Here is a 19,706-nt window from a genome sequence, read left to right as displayed (position 1 = left end):
CTTCACAGTGCAGATGGACAATGACCCAAAGCATACTGCAAAAGCAACCAAAGAGTTTTTTAAGGGAAAGAAGTGGAATGTTATGCAATGGCAAAGTCAATCACCTGACCTGAATCCGATTGAGCATGCATTTCACTTGCTGAAGACAAAACTGAAGGGAAAATGCCCCAAGAACAAGCAGGAACTGAAGACAGTTGCAGTAGAGGCCTAGCAGAGCATCACCAGGGATGAAACCCAGGGTCTGCTGAAGTCTATGCGTTCTAGACTTCAGGCTGTAATTGACTGCAAAGGATTTGCAACCAAGTATTAAAAAGTGAAAGTTTGATTTATGATTATTATTCTGTCCCATTACTTTTGGTCCCTTAACAAGTGGGAGGCACATATGCAAACTGTTGTAATTCCTACACCGTTTACCTGATTTGGATGTAAATACCCTCAAATTAAAGCTGACAGTCTGCAGGTAAAGCACATCTTGTTCATTTCATTTCAAATCCATTGTTGTGGTGTATAGAGCCAAAAATGTTAGAATTGTGTCGATGTCCCAATATTTATGGACCTGACTGTATCTGAATACTGATCAATCCTGAAGTACTGACAGCCAATCTAATTTCTTGAGGTCCAAGAATGTCAGAACAGTACAGATATCCTCCAAATGACCCCTTTTTGCAAAGTAGACAGTCCGACATACTTCATAAGAGGCATGGCGAGTTTTTTGAAGTTGTATTTTTGTCATAATTTTTCGGAAAATTCAAAAATTAAAAAAATTATTTTTGCTATTTTTTTTTTACATACTGTCACCAGTGCAGTATAGCGTCATCATATAACTATCATCATATAACATCATATTTTAAAAAAAAAATATTTTTAATTTATTACTTTTTTCTTAAGATTTTTTTTCATAATTCACTATGACTACAGTAGTACAATGTTACCATAGTAACATTGTACTACTTTGGGGAAGTGATCAGTATTTTTTTTTTTTTTTTTTTTTTTTTTTACACAATTTGCTTATAGCAAAGAATTACAAGCAAGCATTTACCTGAATGACGATTCATTCAGGGTTTTTTTTTTTTTTTGTGCTTAGCTGTGATTTGTCCATGGCTAATCACATGACACAGCTGGGCTGTGATTGGCCCAGCTTGTGCATGTGATTGCTGTGACCATTCGCAGCTACGCACACTAGTATACAATGGATGGCATGAATGAAGCCATCCATTGTATACAACTGTCATGTGATCTGCTGTGATTGGTCACAGCAGGTCGCATGGTACCGGAAACGGGGCCGGTACTCAGATCTGTCATCGGACAAATCGCGCCGCTGCGCGGCTCTGCAGACGTGTAGAATGGCCATGCCCGAAAGGACGCCATATAGCGTCCACCTGGAAAGGTGAGGGTTTTTGCAGGCCGCCATTCGGCCATAGGCCGGGCAGGAAGTGGTTAATGATCCCAATGTAACATACAAATGCAAGAGAAATGTAAAATTATATATCTGCAAACTTGTTTGATGTGTCTACTGATATTAAAGTCATTGTTTTAATAGTACACCTATTCTCTTAAGTGTTTTCTATCAGGTTTACAGATGGAAAGTTCCCCCATTTTGTGTGAATGGTCATAAAACAGGGTACTGCCACTAATCAGCAGGTTGAAATGAGCTTAGGGAATGAGGTGAAGGTCTGCTGACTGCCATCATCCAATCACATGTAAATACAAATGCTGTTTTCTTTTTCCTTATTTTTCCTGAATGACATAGTTCAAACAGCTGATTCACAATATTAAAGAAACACAACCATGTAGTCATAACTTTAGACAAAATGGAAGGGGCTTCTACCTTCCATCAAAGACGGAAAGCCCATTTTATCAGATGCTATAAAACATCATGAATGTTCAAATTAAAGAAGCTAAAACTATTTAAAAAAAAAAAAAAGTCTAAAAATCTGTCTTTAATATTACTAATAACGCTGCACTAATAACATGAAGATTTTTAAAATGTACTTCCAATTATGCACACTGATGACATAACAGTATTTATGAATGTTTATCAGATGTAGATTACATACTGTATATATCACTATTTCCCAATAAACACTGTTTCCTATAAAACAAAGCAGATTTCCAATTTCACTGAAAAACCCCAATCAGATAATTACCCTTCTGCGTAGTAACATGAAAGGGCTCCCACCTTCCTCAGCCCCATCAAAAGTAGAAACGTCTTTCTTGTTAGGACTACAATACTAGACTTCCCCAGCAAGTGATAACCAAGGTTGTAGCTACTAGTAAAACCCAGCAGCTGGTATGGGGGACTCTCCACGTTACTACAGAAAGGGTTATGAAAGAAAGTTTTATTTAAAACTGCATACCCACTTTAGGACCAACACAATGCACATTAATACAAATATTGACAATTCTGTGTATCACAAAGAAATTAAGTGAGAATGCGTACATGCAAAATTAAAAGCAGCATTATATATTTCTTTATACATAAAACAAAACACCACCAGTCAGGTGTTATATACATGGAGACTAAAACCTCAACCTATGAGAGTTACTGGTAATGGCCATTTGCAGGATATTCAAATACATTTTGTTAATGTTATTTCGCATAATTCAATATTAAATTAGGCAAACATTTATAATAAAAACATGTAGTGCTGCTTTAAACACCTAACATATATTCATTACAAGGCATTGTTAACCATGCAGAGTACAAAAGCTCTGTGATACTCTTGTTTAAAGATGGGAAGAGGTAGAGAAACACAGTTTCACTGTATAAGGATTTGAACCATCTGCAGAAAAAAAAAAACATTTAATTTTTAAATAGTAAATTCTGCATGGTACAAATTAATATTCTGCTTTTAATGAAGATGCATACATATATACACATAGTTACTATTTACTATATTTTGTTATTACTGGTTACTTTACAAACTATTTTAATTGTAGCTACATGATGAATAAACTGACTAGTTGACTAGTGTAGTCAGTATTCAGAACCATTCAAAAGTATAAACAACTGTAAAAAGGACTGTTGCTAGTTTGAAAAAGAAAAAAAAAAGTGCCCTGCCTGTACAAAAGATACTTAATTACTTCACCTGCCACTAGGTTTTGTTGTCTTAACCACTTGAGCTCCTGAGGATTTACCCCCCTTAATGATCAGGCCTCTTTTTGCTACTTGGCGCTGCACTAATTCAACTAATAATTGCGCGGTCATGCAATGCTGCACCCAAACGAAATTTACGTCCTTTTTTTCACACAAATAGAGCTTTCTTTTGGTGTAATTTGATCACCTGTGTGCTTTTTATTTTTCATGCTATAAACAAAAAAACGCCAAAAATTTTGAAGAAAGACAATATTTTTTATTTTCAGCTATAAAAAATATATAGTAAACTCAAAGTTGGTTATAAATTTAGGCCAAAATGTATTCTGCTACGTGTTTTTGGTAAAAAAAATCCCAATAAGTGTATATTGATTGCTTTGTGTGGAAGTTATAGCGTCTACAAACTATGGTATAAATACTGCAATTTACGCCATTTTTCTGCTATACAGCGCTGCGCTAGTTTAACGGACAATTGCGCGGTCATGCAATATGGTACATAAATGAAATTTACATCCTTTTTTTCCCCACAAATTGAGCTTTCTTTCGGTGGTATTTGATCGCCTGTGCGGTTTTTATTTTTTGCGCTATAAAAAAAAAGGCTGACAATTTTGAGGAAAAAAAAACAATATTTGGACTTTTTGCTATAAAACATGTCCAGTAAAAAAAAAATGCAAAAATCAAATTTAGTCATAAATTTCTGCCAAAATGCATTCTGCGACATGTCTTTGCTAAAAAAAAACCCAATACGTGTAAATTAATTGGTTTACGTGAAAGTTATAGCGTTTACAAATGGCGGAAAAGATACTGGAATTTTTAGGGGTTTTTTATACTAATAATGGCGGCAATCAGCGAATTATGGCGGCGATCAGGGACTTATGGCAGCGACCAGCGACTTATGGCGGGACTGCGGTGGACATTCTGACATTGGGGGGTACTGACTTGGAGTCACTGACATCCCCAAAAACACTAATATAGTGATCAGTGCAAAAAAAAAAAACCTGACACTGTACTAATGGCAATGGGGAGGAAGGGGTTAACTTTATTTAGCAGGGAAGGGTTATAGGAGTGAGGGGAGTGTTTTACTAGGGGGCGGGGGTGTGTACTGGGCGGGACAAGGCTGATCGAGAAAGTGAAACTATTCTTTCTCGATCAGCTCATCCTCGAGCTGACAGAGAGGTGACAGACAGCACAGCTACTGCAGCTGTGCTCTCTGTCACCGTTTACCGCCGATCGCCGGGACATAGCCGCTAATGAGCAGCTGTGACCCGGCAACTGACATCTGCGGCGGTGATCCACAGGACAAATAGGGCGGCAGCGCGCCCCCTATTTGTTTACAAAACACACGTTTTAAAACGTGGTTTTGCCTGTGAGTGCCGCCCTGCCACCGTATATGTACAGTGGCTGGGCGGCATGCGGTTAAAGAGCTTCAGGAGTTGTCAGATGAAACCACAGCATACATATATACCTAAAAAGGAGTTTAATGCTGGAGATTTTTCAGCAACCTTAGCACCTCAACCGGCTAAAGATCAATGGTACAGGCAGCAGAGAAGGCAAGTACCATGAATTTTTTCTAAAGGCTAGACTTTGACTTGCCAATTTCTTACTTAACCTCCCTAGTGGTCTGATTATGTGTGTATTTCTGTGCTCAAAGCGGTACATTTTTTTGCATGGAAAATATGTTTTTCATTGTAGGCCTGTAATTCTTAGGAATAACTCACTGAAATCTGTCCAAACAAGAGTTTAGTAAACATCCTGGGTATGATAAAATTTGAAACACGAAATCATAAATTATAATATAATAAATCATAAAAAATATAATAAATTAAATTCAATAATGTAATCAAACCAAAAACACTGAAATTTGAAATATAGCGTCAAGTTCGCACATCACTGAGCTCAGTCGCAAAATCGTTTTCAGTGTCTGATGACGAATTTCCCCACAAATCATTATCACTCAATTCTGCAAGTGGTTCTAATTTACTATCGCTGTTCTCTAGCTGGTATAAAACCACTTTTGACCTAAAAAGGACGCTTTTTGGACGCCATGGACGTTTCTCAGTTTCCAGGCAGAAAGAACAGTAAAAATGCAGGCAGGGCACAGGACAAAGCACTAGGGACAAAATGTATGTGAAATGGTTTGATACAGTAATGTTATACTATGGGATTTTAGATTGTAAGCTCCAAGGAGCAGGGCCCTCAGACCCCTCGTGTATTGTATTGTTACTGTATTGTCTCTCACTATAATGTACAGCGCTGAGCAAACTTTTTGGTGCTATATAAATACTGTATAATAATAATAGTGTATCCAGTGAATATCACATTTTTTAATTTTTTAACTTCCTGCCGGTTCCGCCCCCCGTATGTCCAGACGCTCGCAGGAAACGGAACCCGGAAGATGGATGCCAGCATTGGCCGGAGGAGATGGCGGGGGACACTGTAGGGGGGGCATTGCGGGAGCGCAGGACAAGGTAAGTGCTGGAGGGATCCCAGAGCAACGCTGCAGGGTAATCCCAAGTATAGCTCGGGGGTTACCGCTTCTGGTACTGAAAGTTTACCCCAAACTACACTCGGGAATACCGCCAGGGGGGTTAGCTAGTGACAGAATTGCTTCTCTGTACAGTACAGCCAAATGTAAAACTATTAATTACAACCAGAGGTTTGTCTTACACTAGGTATACACATATGGAGATTAGGCTGGTTCAGCAGGAACTGGACAAATTTTGGTATGTGGTACACATTTGTGCAACAGAAGTTAGTTGTTAGAACCATCATGTTAAACAGTAGCGCTAGAAAACCAGCATTTGGTAAGTGCATGCTGGGGTGTGGGGAAATACAAAAGCTCAGCAGGAGAGATCCCTGCATTCCACATCACTTGAGTCTTTTGTTCAACCTTCAGATTAAACCAAAAAAAAAAACTCAATGTGTATACCCAGCTTTAGTGTTGAGGTCTGTCATTAAAAGAATTACTCTCTAGGATTTTATGGGATTCTAATACAAAAACGCCCTGGAACATGATTTGTTTTGGCTCACCGTGTTGCTAGTATAACAGGAGGCTTGACCACCAACCAACAATAATCAGACAACTGAAAAAAAATGTTTAGTTGTAGAGAGGATGTGGTTTAACTTTTAGTGCAACTTTAGTGACACGCTACTGCGAATGGTCACCTTTAGGAGCGATGTGGTTTATTGAGGAAACCTACATGTTAAAATAAAAACTGCATACACCTTTTTCAGTTGAAAAATAGAACATGTGCATTTCAGCTTTTCACAAACTGCAGCAGATTTAGCTCAATTTAAGTCCAAAGGATACAATGTACAATTTTCCTTCACCTAGGGATAATATTACTTCATGCTTGCACAAAAACAGAGCAATTCTCTGGATTCAAATATTACTATCCTGTCATATTCAATTAGTGGTTAACCATGAGACTTAAATATGAGATGTTTTTTCCTTTTTCATGGTGCAAAAAACCCTTCTTACACCAAGGGTCTTTTTAACACTGGATTTCCAATAAGTTCTGCCTGTCAATTTTTCAGGCAGACCAGATTGGAATTTTGCTGTAAGTCCATGGGCAGACAGGTCTAAACAGGTGTGCTCATTTACAACCTTTTACCTCAGAGTCCATCCCCATCAGAAAAAAAAAAGACTGCATCCTTTATCGGTTTTCTGGATCTGAACATGATGGATCAGTAGTAGCCTAATGTATACGGATGCAAGTCTGTTTTCATTCAGCTGCCCTTAGGTTGCACAGGGGTATGAAAAGGTGTCAAAGTACACAAAAAGGCTGAACGAGTATGAATGTCACACAAAGTAATATAAATCCTGTTTTGGCTCATTGATTCCCTGTTGAAGAGACCCTGGACAGGGCCCATGTGAAAAGACCCTAACACTAAACTCCTCTTTCCTTCATATGTAACTGACTGATTTATAAAAGTTTATTCAAACTTGTTCATGTACAGTATTTAGACAAAAGTATTAAATCATATTTACTTCTTTTTAGACCTTTAAACTTGGTGTATGTAAACATATATGTTTAATCAAAATGTAGCTGCCTGTATTTGAACCTTTTCTAAATCTCCTATGTCCTATAAATGTCCTAATTTATGCAGTTTTAGTATAATTTTGTTTGATTTTTTTGTGAGCAGATGCCAATATTTGTGCCAGAGACTACAGATGAGTTTTTCCCTCCAGCAATTTCAAGATAGGCTGGTAAAGGATTATACCCAAGACACAAGGTCAGCAGAGAATCAAAGTATCCATGTTTTGGTGAATCCAGTGGCAGGCTGGCTTTACAAATAATGTACATAAAAATATAGGACACCATTGTGTTAAAGCGGAGGTCTATTCGGAATTAAAAAAAAAAAAAGTCATCAGCTACAAAAACTGTAGCTGCTGAGTTTTAAAAAAACATCCACTCACCTGACCCTAGATCCCGTGGTGTCCTCACACTGGCCGGGTTGACAAACCGTCCTGTCTCCTTGGCGCCAGCACCTTCAGTGTGGGCACCCGGCTGTGACAGCTTGCGGTTTCACAGCCGGGTGCCCACTGCGTGAACAGTTCTGCGCTTTGTAAATGGACCTGTAGTCTTCTGGGACCCTGTCACGTGTCCCTGAAGACTAGGAGGGAGGTAGGGTGAGGTGGGGGAGGTGCGGAGGACAACTTCTGCTTCCGATCACCTAGGCAATCGCAGCAGAAGTGGGAACAGGTACCTGTCAAATTCGGTTACCCCCAAGGGTGCCAATTCTTAATGGGGAGCAAGGGAAAAAAACCCTTAAAGAGGAACTTCCCCTTTTGGGTGGAACTCCATTTTAACAACTGCCAAATGGAGAAACCATGCTTAGATTGATGCAGAACCAGTGCTGCAACTGGTTTACGTAAAATGAGCCATCCAAAGTTGTTTTCTCCATGTGTATGATCCGCTTTAAATTTAAATTTGTTTTAGTTTGCAACTAGTTTTGTAAATGGTGAAAGACATGTCAGCTTATCTCAGAATGTGAAACAATTGAAGCACATACTGACAGTCACTTTTTGACCTCCTGTAGAGTCATTTTACTGCATAATGTTTGAAACAGAAAGTTAACTTACTTGGTACTCTTACTTGATAGTGATTTAATACCGTGAGTGCTTCAACAGCCTCATTCTTTGTTTCCCATTCTAGCAGGCCAGACAATGTTTTAGATGAAGCTGTAGAAGAAAGCCAGGATAGGGATGTAAAATAGGCTAGCACCACCACCACGAATCTTATTCTATGACAGTTTAAGTTCTACTAACGTTTTGCATCAAACACTTTGTATTTGATGAATTTGGGAACGTCATGGTCTTCGCAGAGCTAAGATAAAAACATGAAGATGTAATTAAACCAAGAAACGTACAGGCATATGCATTAACAATAAACACAAAAGTGCAAAGTGAGCTTTCAGTAGTAAGGCAGTTATTAATTTTCTATGCTACATATGGGTGCTGTTCAGGAAAAGCCAGCAGAGACTATACTGTCAATGCAGTCTGACGTCAGTGTAAAAGTAAACACCAACCAAGATGAGATTTCAGTTTTACATAGTTGAGGTTTTCATTTTGCTTTTTTTACATCCTTTGGGCGTTCCCTGTGAGTAATGAATGACACCTTTAGTATTGTGTTTTCGGAGACCAAACTACTTATCACTAGAATCTCCAATAGCTACAAGAATATAACAGGTGATTCAACTTAAATGCTTTAGAAATGCAATATATGTTTGGTAGCAGAGAACTGAATTTAACGGTTAGGCCAAATCTGTTGAAATTTACCTTTAGTTAAATGGGTATTTCACTTTTGATTGGAGTGAAAGTTTGCATGTACCAACCACTTGGCACGAATTAGAAAAATTTGCAGAGCCAAGAGAGTGACAGGAGAGGAAGCTGCAATGATTCTTGGATGTGAAGCGGATATGTACTGCTTTTAAGTGAGTAACTAATTTTGTCGATAATACATTTTAAAAATATACTGCACTATTAGTACTCTGCATATGTCCTTTCTATGTTGAGATTTTAACCCTTGAGGATAGGTTAAACAGAAGGAAATCCCAGCCAGTGTGAGGGGTCCCTGGAACTTTGGTGTTCAAATCTATATTAGGCCTCTGGCTACATATGAGGTCCACATAAGGTAAAGGCACACCCTCAGGCGGAGATCACACTATTGCGGGCTGTGTGGCTTGCGTCTGCTTAGGCACAGTAGCCTATTCATTTGAATAGGCTGCTTTGCCCGCGTTTCCTGTAGAAAAAAAGTGCATGCACCTTTTTAAAAATGTGGCTGAAGGGAAACTGCTAGGTCTTTTTGACCATGCACTTTTCTTGCGGTTCCCACACCCACTAACCTGCTGTGGGTTGAAATGCCTGGGGGTGCCAATCAGAACAAATGGCAGCCACCCACATCTCGTAAGAGCAGTACAATTTGGTTGTGGGTGCGGGAACAGCAGATTCCTGCATCTGAAACCAGCCCACGGACTGTGGACAAGTGTGAACCTAGGCTTGAAACGCAAGGTGGCCTGGAGTAAAGTGGAGATTGGGATAGCTGGAAGCACATCACCTGACAAGGATTTAGATATTCACAGTGGTGAAAGTTTGGAAGATGTTTTTGGACACACAAATTGTGTTTTGCATAAGCAAACTGGCACATGTTAACTGGGAATTTTAATCACGTAGAATTTTTATTTTGAGGGATCAATTGTTGCATATGGAAAGTTATTGACATGTATACAAAATTATAGTGTGGAGCTACTAAATGGTGCTATAAAAACACCTTCCTCCTTCCACCTTCCTCCCGCATGTGTGCAGCACTTACATACTATATGTGCTTCCTCCTCAAATTAATCCAATAGTGTGATATAAAGACCAATCAAATGATGTATTTTGTAATTTTTATCCCACTGAGGGTATAAGAGGAGTGGTAGGCAGCTACATTGCTATTAGTCCATAAATATGGATAACAAAAACTCATAAACCGCACATACATGTAAATATTAGACGCACTGTATAAAATTCACTGAATGATATATGGTTTCTAATAAGAAAAAAAAGGGAGAAGCGCTACGCCATTGATATTTATTTCAGTTTTTTTGAGTTGGTGATTAAACAGAGGTGGGAGCAACGTCTTGAAAAGCTAGTAGTAAAAATAATTTTGGAGCAGCATGGGGACATCATTGTATAAATATTTTTTTAAACAAGGTAAAGGTTTCTGTATGAAAGGCCTCTAAAGCATAATTACTTTTGCATATAAGTATCTGCACTTCGAAAGATGAGTACCCCCCCAGCTGAAATATTTTAGCTCAGGCTGACATAGCAGGGTAGCCCATTCCACAGTTAGACTAGGTATGCTTTCTAGGTTGCTATATTAGGAAGTTTGGACACTGAAATTATTACAATTTTATTTCTAATCCAGACCCATGTCAGCAAAATTTGTTGCCATAAAAAATTCATGACAAAATTAGTGTCTGTTTAACACTTTTACCATAAATCTAACTGTAGCAAACTTTTTACTCTGAATCAATAACTGAAACAGAACATGAGAAGAAAACTGCATCAGTGAAACAAGATGGTTTATATCTGACACACATAAGCTCCACCATCTGTTATGCAATGGCAAATGGCCCAGCTGCAGTGAGCAGTAGGGGTGTGACATTTGACAGTTGATAGCATTGGGCAGATAATTAATACACTTAATATAGTTGTAAAGCCCTACATATATCCAGGGAAGTGACTGGCCTCAGGTGATACAAAGAGCCGAAACAAATCCTCCTACATAAGTTGTATGTTTATCTGCAGCTCTCTCTTCTCTATATCCATGGAAATTGCACAGATTAAAGGCAATTTCTCAGCAGTAGAAGGCAGGGGGCGATGATCTGAGACCACACACACGCCTTTAACCTGAATGAAGGGGGATTGACAAGCTCCCCTCTACACACTTTCATAGGGAAACATACACACCTGAGGCTGTCAGTCACCTACTGTATGCTAGAGGAGGGAGCAAGCTGTCAACCAAGATGCTGTTGTGTCAGGATAGACTAATATCGGCAGGGCCATGTCTTCTGCCTAAATTGAGATTAAAGTGGTTGTAAATCTCTATCATGAAACGTGAACAAAGCATATCCTCTATAGTGTAGGCTAGCCTCAATCCAAAGCACTGAGTGTCATTTCTCTCTGCTGTCTCTTCCCTCTGCTATCTGTAACAGTCCAACCCACGCCAAAACATCCTAGGTGACAGCCCACCCCCCTCCAGCATCTGACAGCCTCAGCTAAACATATTTCCCTAGGATTCTGTGTAGAGCTGGGTGTTGCCATTCCATCCCCTTAGGCTTTAGGTTCCACTGAGCTCTGTGCTCTAGTTGTACAGAGTATAATGTCAGAGACCCACCCCCTGCCTTCTACTGCTGAGAAATAGCCTTTGAGCTATGTGTTTTAGGAGGATGTAGAGAAGTGATTGCTATAGATAAATACAGTTGCAAGAAAAAGTATGTGAACCCCTTGGGATTACGTGGCGTTTTGCATGAATTGGGCATAAAATGTGCTCTGAATGTCATCTAAGTCACAACAATAGAAGAACACAGTCTGCTGAACATAATACTACACAAACATTAGATGTTGCCATGGTTTAATTGCACATAACATGTAAACATTCACAGTGCAGGGAGGAAAAAGTATGTGAGGCCCTAGTTTAATGACTTCTCCCAGAGCTAATTGGAGCCAGGAGTGAGCCAACCTTGACTCCAATCAGTGTGATGATATCGGATGTGTTGCTGACAGCTGTCCTGCCCTTAAAAAACACACACCTGTTTTGGGTTTACTGGTTTCAAGAAGCACTGTCTGATGTGAACCATGCCTCGCAGAAAAGAGCTCTCAGAACACCTACGATCAAGAATTGTTGACTTGCATGAAGCTGGAAAGGGTTACAAAAGTATCTCCAAAAGCCTTGATGTTCATGTGTCCACGGTAAGACAGACTGTCTACAAATGGAGAAAGTTTAGCCCTGTTGCTACTCTCCCTAGGCGTGGTCGTCCTGTAAAAATGACTGCAAGAGCACAGCACAGAATGCTGCATGAGGTAAAGAAGAATCCCAGAGTGTCAGCTAAAAGACCTACAGAAATCTCTGGCACATGCTAACATTTTTGTTGACACATGTACAATAAGGAAAACATTAAACAAGAATGGAGTACATGGGAGGACACCACGGAGGAAGCCATTGCTGTCCAAAAAGAATATTGCAGCACGTTTGAAGTTTGCAAAAGAGCACCTGGATGTTCCACAGTACTACTGGCAAAATACACTGTGGACAGATGAAACCAAGATTGAGTTGTTTGGGAAGAACACACAACACTATGTGTGGAGAAAAAAGGCACAGCACACCAACATCAAAACCTCATCCCCACTGTAAAACATGGCGGAGGCAGCATCATGGTTTGGGGCTGCTTTGCTGCCTCAGGGCCTGGACGGATTGTTGTCATTGATGGGAAAATGAATTCCAGAGTTTATCAAGACATTTTGCAGGAAAACGTACGACCATCTGTCCGCCAACTGAAGTTCCGCAGAGGATGGGTGATGCAACAGGACAATGACCCAAAGCATACAAGTAATTCAACAAAACAATGGCTGCAACAGCACAGAATATGCCTTCTGGAGTGGCCCAGTCAGAGTCCTGACCTCAACCCGATTGAAATGCTGTGGCATGACCTTAAGAGAGCGATTCACACCAGACATCCCAAGAATATTGCTACACTGAAACAGTTTTGAGAAGAGGAGTGGTCCAAAATGACTCCAGATCATTGTGCAGGTCTGATCTGCAACTACAGGAAACGTTTGGTTGAGGTTATTGCTGCCAAAGGAGGGTCAACCAGTTATTAAATCCAAAGGTTCACATACTTTTTCCTCCCTGCACTGTGAATGTTTACATGTTATGTGCAATTAAACCATGGCAACATTTAATGTTTGTGTGGTATTATGTTCAGCAGACTGTGTTCTTCTATTGTTGTGACTTAGATGACGTTCAGAGCACATTTTATGCCCAATTCATGCAAAACTCCACGTAATCCCAAGGGGTTCACATACTTTTTCTTGCAACTGTAGGTACAACCTATGTAGGAGGATTTGTTATGCATGTTGTGCATCACCTGAGGTTAATCACTTTACTGAACATAAGTAAGGGTTTACAGCAACTTTAAAGTAGAGATTGAGGTGTGATGGTTTAGAGAGCTACGTACCCCTCCCATTAGCCATGATCTGTTTGCGTTGCAAAGATAAGCACAGAGACCGAACGATGACGACATCACTGGTTCTTATATAAAAGGTATGAAATGAAAACCAAAACGTTTTGTTTAAAACGTTTCATTAGCATGTTGATGGGGCAAAGGAGAAACCATTGAAGACAAATATAAGCAGAGTACAAATTGTGCATGCATGCATATATGCAAATACATGTTAAAATATAACTGACTCAGATGGGAAAAGAATGTACTACTTTACAGCCCTTTTCTTGCAAGCCTTACCCGTATCAGGCAGATTCTAGCACCTTCCACTGCCCAAATAAAAAAATGAAGAAAAGCATAATAGATTACCTTCTGAAATATACTTTCGTCCATTGTTAGGGGGACATTATAAAAATGCAGAACACAAGATGGCGGTTGGATAATGTTCTTGGAGGCCTGACCAGCACTGGTAAATCTATTATTTTTACTCATTGAAAAATCCTTGTAACTACCATCTTCAGGTTCAAAAACCTGACTTGGGACAACAGAATGCTGCTTTGATACACTGAAATGAGAAAAATAAAGCATTAGGATTTTAAATGCCAGTTCTATTTACATATTTCTCTATAATACTCTGATACATTTCAGTTGGATCTACAGTACACTCAATGTTGGATCTGCCTTAGGGCCTGTCTTGATAGGCTTTTATGTCAGAACGTTTTTTTTTGCTGCATACAGCTTCTATAGAAAGAGGTCCACTGCAGGGTAAATGCGCCAGTCCAACTGTGAATGTTCTCAGGAAAGGTCTCTTCTTATTTCAAATAAAGTAAAGTAAGCTGTATATGCCCATCTACACAAGCCCAAGGAGATGCATTGGCTCAAAGTATTTACTATGCACACAGAAACACAAACATCATCAGGTACAGGGTGCATACAGCAAGTTCACTATCAAATAGTGTTTCTAAAGCAGTGTATGCTCCAGAGTTGAAATTAAAGCTAAGTGGCAGCATAACAAAAATAAAAATAAGAATTTCTATAGTGTTTTTAAAGTGATTGTAAACCCTCATCATGTAACACAACCTATTCAGTTCAATTTAAAATAGAAATGAAAGGCAAAACATTTGTATATAGATATTTTTTTTTTTTTTTTTTTAATAAAGCGATCACATACTGTCTGTTCTCAGCTGCATAGGAACTAGGGGAGGAGACATGGCAATACACTTTCCAGTGAATGGCTGTGTGCGGGGAGAGTCTGATCACTGAGCTCCCAGCATAGCTAGGGAACTGACCAAGATGTGTTCTCCTGCCTAGTGGGGTCAGTTTCTAATGGGAAAGGAGAGAGAATGACAGGAACTCCAAGGATTTGGAAGCAATACAAAAGAGAAAAGGATACTTTTTCATACAAGTACATGGCACAGCAGGCACATATCAGGAATATGAAATATTAGATTAACATATTCTTTAAGGCCATATGACAATTGCCTGGTATACAGGTGAAACTCGAAAAATTAGAATATCGTGCAAAAGTTCATTTATTTCAGTAATGTAACTTAAAAGGTGAAAGAGCTGAAGGCCGCTATTGAATCGTCCTGGTCTTCCATAACACCTCAGCAGTGCCACAGGCTGATAGCTTCCATGCCACGCCGCATTGAGGCAGTAATTGCTGCAAAAGGGGCCCAAATCAAGTACTGAGTACATATGCATGTTTATACTTTTCAGAGGTCCGATATTGTTCTATGTACAATCCTTGTTTTATTGATTGCATGTAATATTCTAATTTTCTGAGATTGTGGATTTGGGGTTTTCATGAGCTGTAAGCCATAATCATCACAATTATGACAAATCACGGCTTGAACTATATTGCTTTGCATGTAATGAGTCTATCTCATATATTAGTTTCACCTTTTACATTGCATTACTGAAATAAATGAACTTTTGCACGATATTCTAATTTTTCGAATTTCACCTGTATATGCAAGATTCTTGCTGGAAGAGAAGTGTGCACTAATATGACAAAAAATGTCTGTAAAATCCATAAAAAGTGAAAAAATAGTGTATGCTGTGTGGTATTTATTGTACACAGTATACATAAGTGAAGTACAGGCTTTGGACGCAATAAGCATGATTATATACCGTATGCTGCTGCAAAATTATCACTAGATATTGCTACAATAAACTGTTATAGCCCGTTGTATTGATAAGAATACATTACCTTACTTGCCCTTGCGCACACCAAAGGGTATTTTGGGAGTTCTTTTGTGGATTATTTGTTTTTAAAACATTATTGAGCAACTGTGAAGCCGGTCACATTTTAAAGCTGATCTTCAACTTTTAGTGAAGCCTGAACAGTTCATTTGGACCAAGTTGGTCCAAACAAACTATTTACTTAGCTAACATATGCAGCGTCTGGAAGCACCATATAAACTGTATTACATAGCCTCAGCTGCATACAGTGTTCTGGCAGGGGAGTAAGACCTCCCTGTCCCACTCCCAGAACAAAATCAAGCAGGGTTGAAACCTGCTCAGCCATTCACAGGGAGCTTAATATTCTATGAATGAATATACACTATATTGTTAAAGGTATTGGAACACCCCTCCAAATCATTGGATTCAGGTGTTCCAATCACCTCCATAGCCACAGGTGTATAAAATAAAGCACCTAGGGATGCAGACTGCTTCTCCAAACATTTGTGAAAGAATGGGTCGCTCTTAGAAGCTCAGTGAGTTCAAGCGTGGTACCATGATAGGTTGCCACCTGTGCAATAAGTCCATCTGTGAAATTTCCTTGCTACTAAATATTCCACAGTCAACTGTTAGTGGCATAACAAAATGAAAGTAACTGGGAACAACAGCAACTCAGCCATGAAGTGGTAGGCCACGTAAAATGACAAAGCGGGGTCAGTGCATGATGAAGCGCACAGAGCGCAGACGTTGCCAACTGTCTGCAGAGTCAATCGCCAAAGACCTCCAAACATTGCGTGGTCTTCAGCTTAGCACAGCAACAGTGCACAGAGAGCTTCATGGAATGGGTTTCTATGGCCGAGCAGCTGCATCCAAGCCTTACATCACCAAGTGCAACGCAAAGCATTGGATGCAGTGGTGTAAAGAATGCCTCCACTGCACTCTAGAGCACTGGAGACGTGTTCTCTGGAGTGACGAATCATGCTTGTCTGTCAATCCGATAGACGTGCCTGGGTTTGATGGTTGCCAGGAGAATGATACTTACTGCATTGTGCCAAGTGCAACATTTGGTGGAGGGGGGAATATAGTGTGGGGTTGTTTTTCAGGGGGTTCAGACCTTCTTGTCCAACATCAGTGCCTGACCTCACAAATGTGCTTCTGGAAGAATGGTCAAACATTCCCATAGACACACTCCTAAACCTTGTGGACAGCCCTCCCAGAACAGTTGAAGCTTTTATAGCTGCAAAGGGTGGGCAAACTCAATTTTAAACCCTACGGACTAAGACTGGGATGCCATGCCATGTTCAAGTGTGTGTAAAGGTAGGCATCTCAATACTTTTGGCATTATAGTGTAAATCTTCCTCTGACTGGATGAGACAGAGAAGCAGACAGATGACGTCATGATCGCCAACTCAGCCAAACAGAGGAAAGCTTCATGTTTATCATAGAATACAAAGCTACCTATATGTGGTGAACAAACTCTCTACCTTCACCAAAAGCTTGGAGATCAGCTTTCATTTTTTTTTAAAGAGACATATAAAAAGGCACAAAAGCAACATTATTTTGATGTAAAAGCACTCTGTAAACAGTTACAAAGTATGCACTGAAAATGAGCTTCAGTAGGTAAGATAAAGCATCTGTAAAGTATATGAAACTAAGCCAGGGGTTACATCTATAAGATCATATATACCCATAAATATTTCACATTTACTGTAATAAAAATGTGCTAATTACCTCCTCCAAGAAGGGCGAGGGGTACATTTCTTTATGCAGATAGCAATACTCTGATTGACCTCACCTGTCATAATCTGCTTTTAACAGCTGGGGAAATGTGGATTAGTTTCTGCATTGTGCAAGTGTTCTGTATTTGGGAAGGCACTGCTCTCTTAGTTTAGTTCTTTCAGCTCTACATGGAATGATTGACAGCGACTCCTGTCAGGAGTCATGCTGTCAAAGGCACACTGCATACAGCAGGCGATTTAAGTCCCCTTTTCACGCAGGTATTCTGTTTTTTTCATCAGTTCTGTCACTTTATTTTTAAAGAATCAGTTTTATATCAGTTTTTTTACATCCACTACCAACGCAAAAACAAATGCAAAAAACAAACAATTTTGTCCATTTAAATCCATTTTTCGTCTTCGTTTGTTTTTACGGAACAAAAATTGGGCATTGACCCGCTCCAAAAACAGATGTTGACGAATGCGGATGTAAATGGATGATCATCCATTTACACCTGTTTTTCCATAGAGATTCATTGATGTCTGCTTTTCATCCATCAATGGATGAATGAAAAATGGACAAACTGAACGCCTATATGAAAGGGGCCTTCTGCAGAGAGCGATCCACTTACCCAGCTGCTGAAGGGAGAGTGTCAAAGATAAGGTGATCAAGACACAGCTGGGGATCTCTTTCTCTCTCTCTGTAGGACACAGTATTCTGATACAGATAGGAGCTGCTGTCACTCATTTCAGACAGGGCAAAACAGGAGGTGTGTCAGCCTGTGAATGGGGTTGCAGAAATGTTGTGAGGTCTGCAAAAGAGAGTGTTGGGTTTTAAGCTGGCGGTGTATGTACTTAAGGGGGAGGTGCAGCCTTCTTCTATTGAACTTCTATTTATTTGTGCAATGGTCTGGTGGTATCCTTTGTGTAAATTTGGGGCTGGGAGGGAGGCGGGGTTATAAATTTGACCACAGGAGATACAGCTACAGCGTCCTGTAGCTACAAGTCCACATACACAAACTGACCATGCCCACATGGATCTGCTTTCCATGATCAGATTAAGGAGGAGGAAAAGTGAACTGGTAAGATCAGCAGGTATTTTATCGGAAAAGAATAAAAACAAATTTACACACACACACACAGTGAGTGCACCCCTAAGTGAAAATGTCCAAATTGGGCCCAATTAGCCATTTTCCCTCCCCAGTGTCATGTGCCTTGTTAGTGTTACAAGGTCTCAGGTGTGAATGGCGCTTGCACTCTCTAATGCTGGTCACTGGAAGCTGAACATGGCACCTCATGGCAAGGAACTCTCTGAGGATCTGAAAACAAGAATTGTTGCTCTACATAAAGATGGCCTAGGCTATAAGAAGATTGCCAAGACCCTGAAACTGAGCTGCAGCACGGTGGCTAAGACCATACTGCGGTTTGACAGGACAGGTTCCACTCAGAACAGGCCTCGCCATGGTCGACCAAAGAAGTTGAGTGCATGTGCTCAGCATCATATCCTGAGGTGGTCTTTGGGAAATAGACGTATGAGTGCTGCCAGCATTGCTGCAGAGGTTGAAGGGGTGGGGAGGGGGTCAGCCTGTCAGTGCTCAGACCATACACCGCACACTGCATCAAATTGGTCTGCATGGCTGTAGTCCCAGAAGGTAGCCTCTTCTAAAGATGATGCACAAGAAAGCCCCCAAACGGTTTGCTGAAGACAAGCAGGCTAAGGACATGGATTACTGGAACCACATTCTGTGGTCTGATGAGACCAAGATACACTTATTTTGTTCAGATGGTGTCAAGTGTGTGTGGTGGCAACCTGGTGAGGAGTACAAAGACAAGCGTGTCTTGCCTACAATCAAGCATAGTGGTGGGAGTGTCATGGTCTGGGGCTGCATGAGTGCTGCCGGCACTGGGGAGCTACAGTTTATTGAGGGAACCATGAATGCCAACATGTACTGTGACATACTGAAGCAGAGCACGATCCCCTCCCTTCGGAGACTGGGCAGTATTCGAACATGATAACCCCAAACACACCTCCAAGACGACCACTGCCTTGCTAAAGAAGCTGAGGGTAAAGGTGATGGACTGGCCAAAAATGTCTCTAGACCTAAACCCTATTGAGCATCTGTGGGGCATCCTCAAATGGAAGGTGGAGGAGGTGGTGGACCTGGCGCCTAGGATTTGTCAAGCCCTGATTTAAGGGACTGCACTAGCTGGGTACACAGATTTCTGTTCAGGAAGCCTGCAACACCAGCGTGCCAAAGCAATGCCTGACAATCCAGAAGCAACGAGATGGCCTTAAATAGAAAAAGTGACAATGTCAGTTCTAACTACCCATTCTCGAAGAGTTTAAGTCACAGCATTATGTAAATGCAAAAATATTGCGCAGTGATTCATGGGTAGATACGTTTACTACATTCTGACACTTACAATGAGGAACAGAAGTATTTGAACACCCTGCAATTTTGCACGTTCTCCCACTTAGAAATCATGGAGGGGTCTGAAATTCA

At 40.3% G+C, this 19,706-nt stretch overlaps 1 protein-coding gene across 1 annotated transcript in view; it reads right to left on the bottom strand.

Annotated features, from left to right (window-relative positions):
- Nucleotides 1-2,019: 2,019 nt before the first annotated feature.
- Nucleotides 2,020-19,706, bottom strand: part of HNRNPLL (heterogeneous nuclear ribonucleoprotein L like) — a 92,727-nt gene continuing 75,040 nt past the window's right edge. The window contains exons 10-13 of the mRNA XM_089694184.1: nt 13,673-13,868; nt 8,367-8,424; nt 8,181-8,279; nt 2,020-2,783 (exon numbers count right to left, since the gene is read on the bottom strand). Of these exons, the coding sequence (XP_089550310.1) occupies nt 2,728-2,783; nt 8,181-8,279; nt 8,367-8,424; nt 13,673-13,868 (409 nt within the window). The 3' untranslated portion in view covers nt 2,020-2,727. The remainder of the gene's footprint in view (nt 2,784-8,180; nt 8,280-8,366; nt 8,425-13,672; nt 13,869-19,706) is intronic.

Source organism: Staurois parvus, unplaced genomic scaffold (genome assembly GCF_062004578.1).
Source record: "Staurois parvus isolate SC_StPar_1 unplaced genomic scaffold, SC_StPar_1.0 ptg000655l, whole genome shotgun sequence".
Lineage (NCBI taxonomy): Eukaryota > Metazoa > Chordata > Amphibia > Anura > Ranidae > Staurois > Staurois parvus.
Note: the sequence above shows the minus strand (reverse complement) of the source record. Positions and strands in the feature narration are given on the sequence as shown.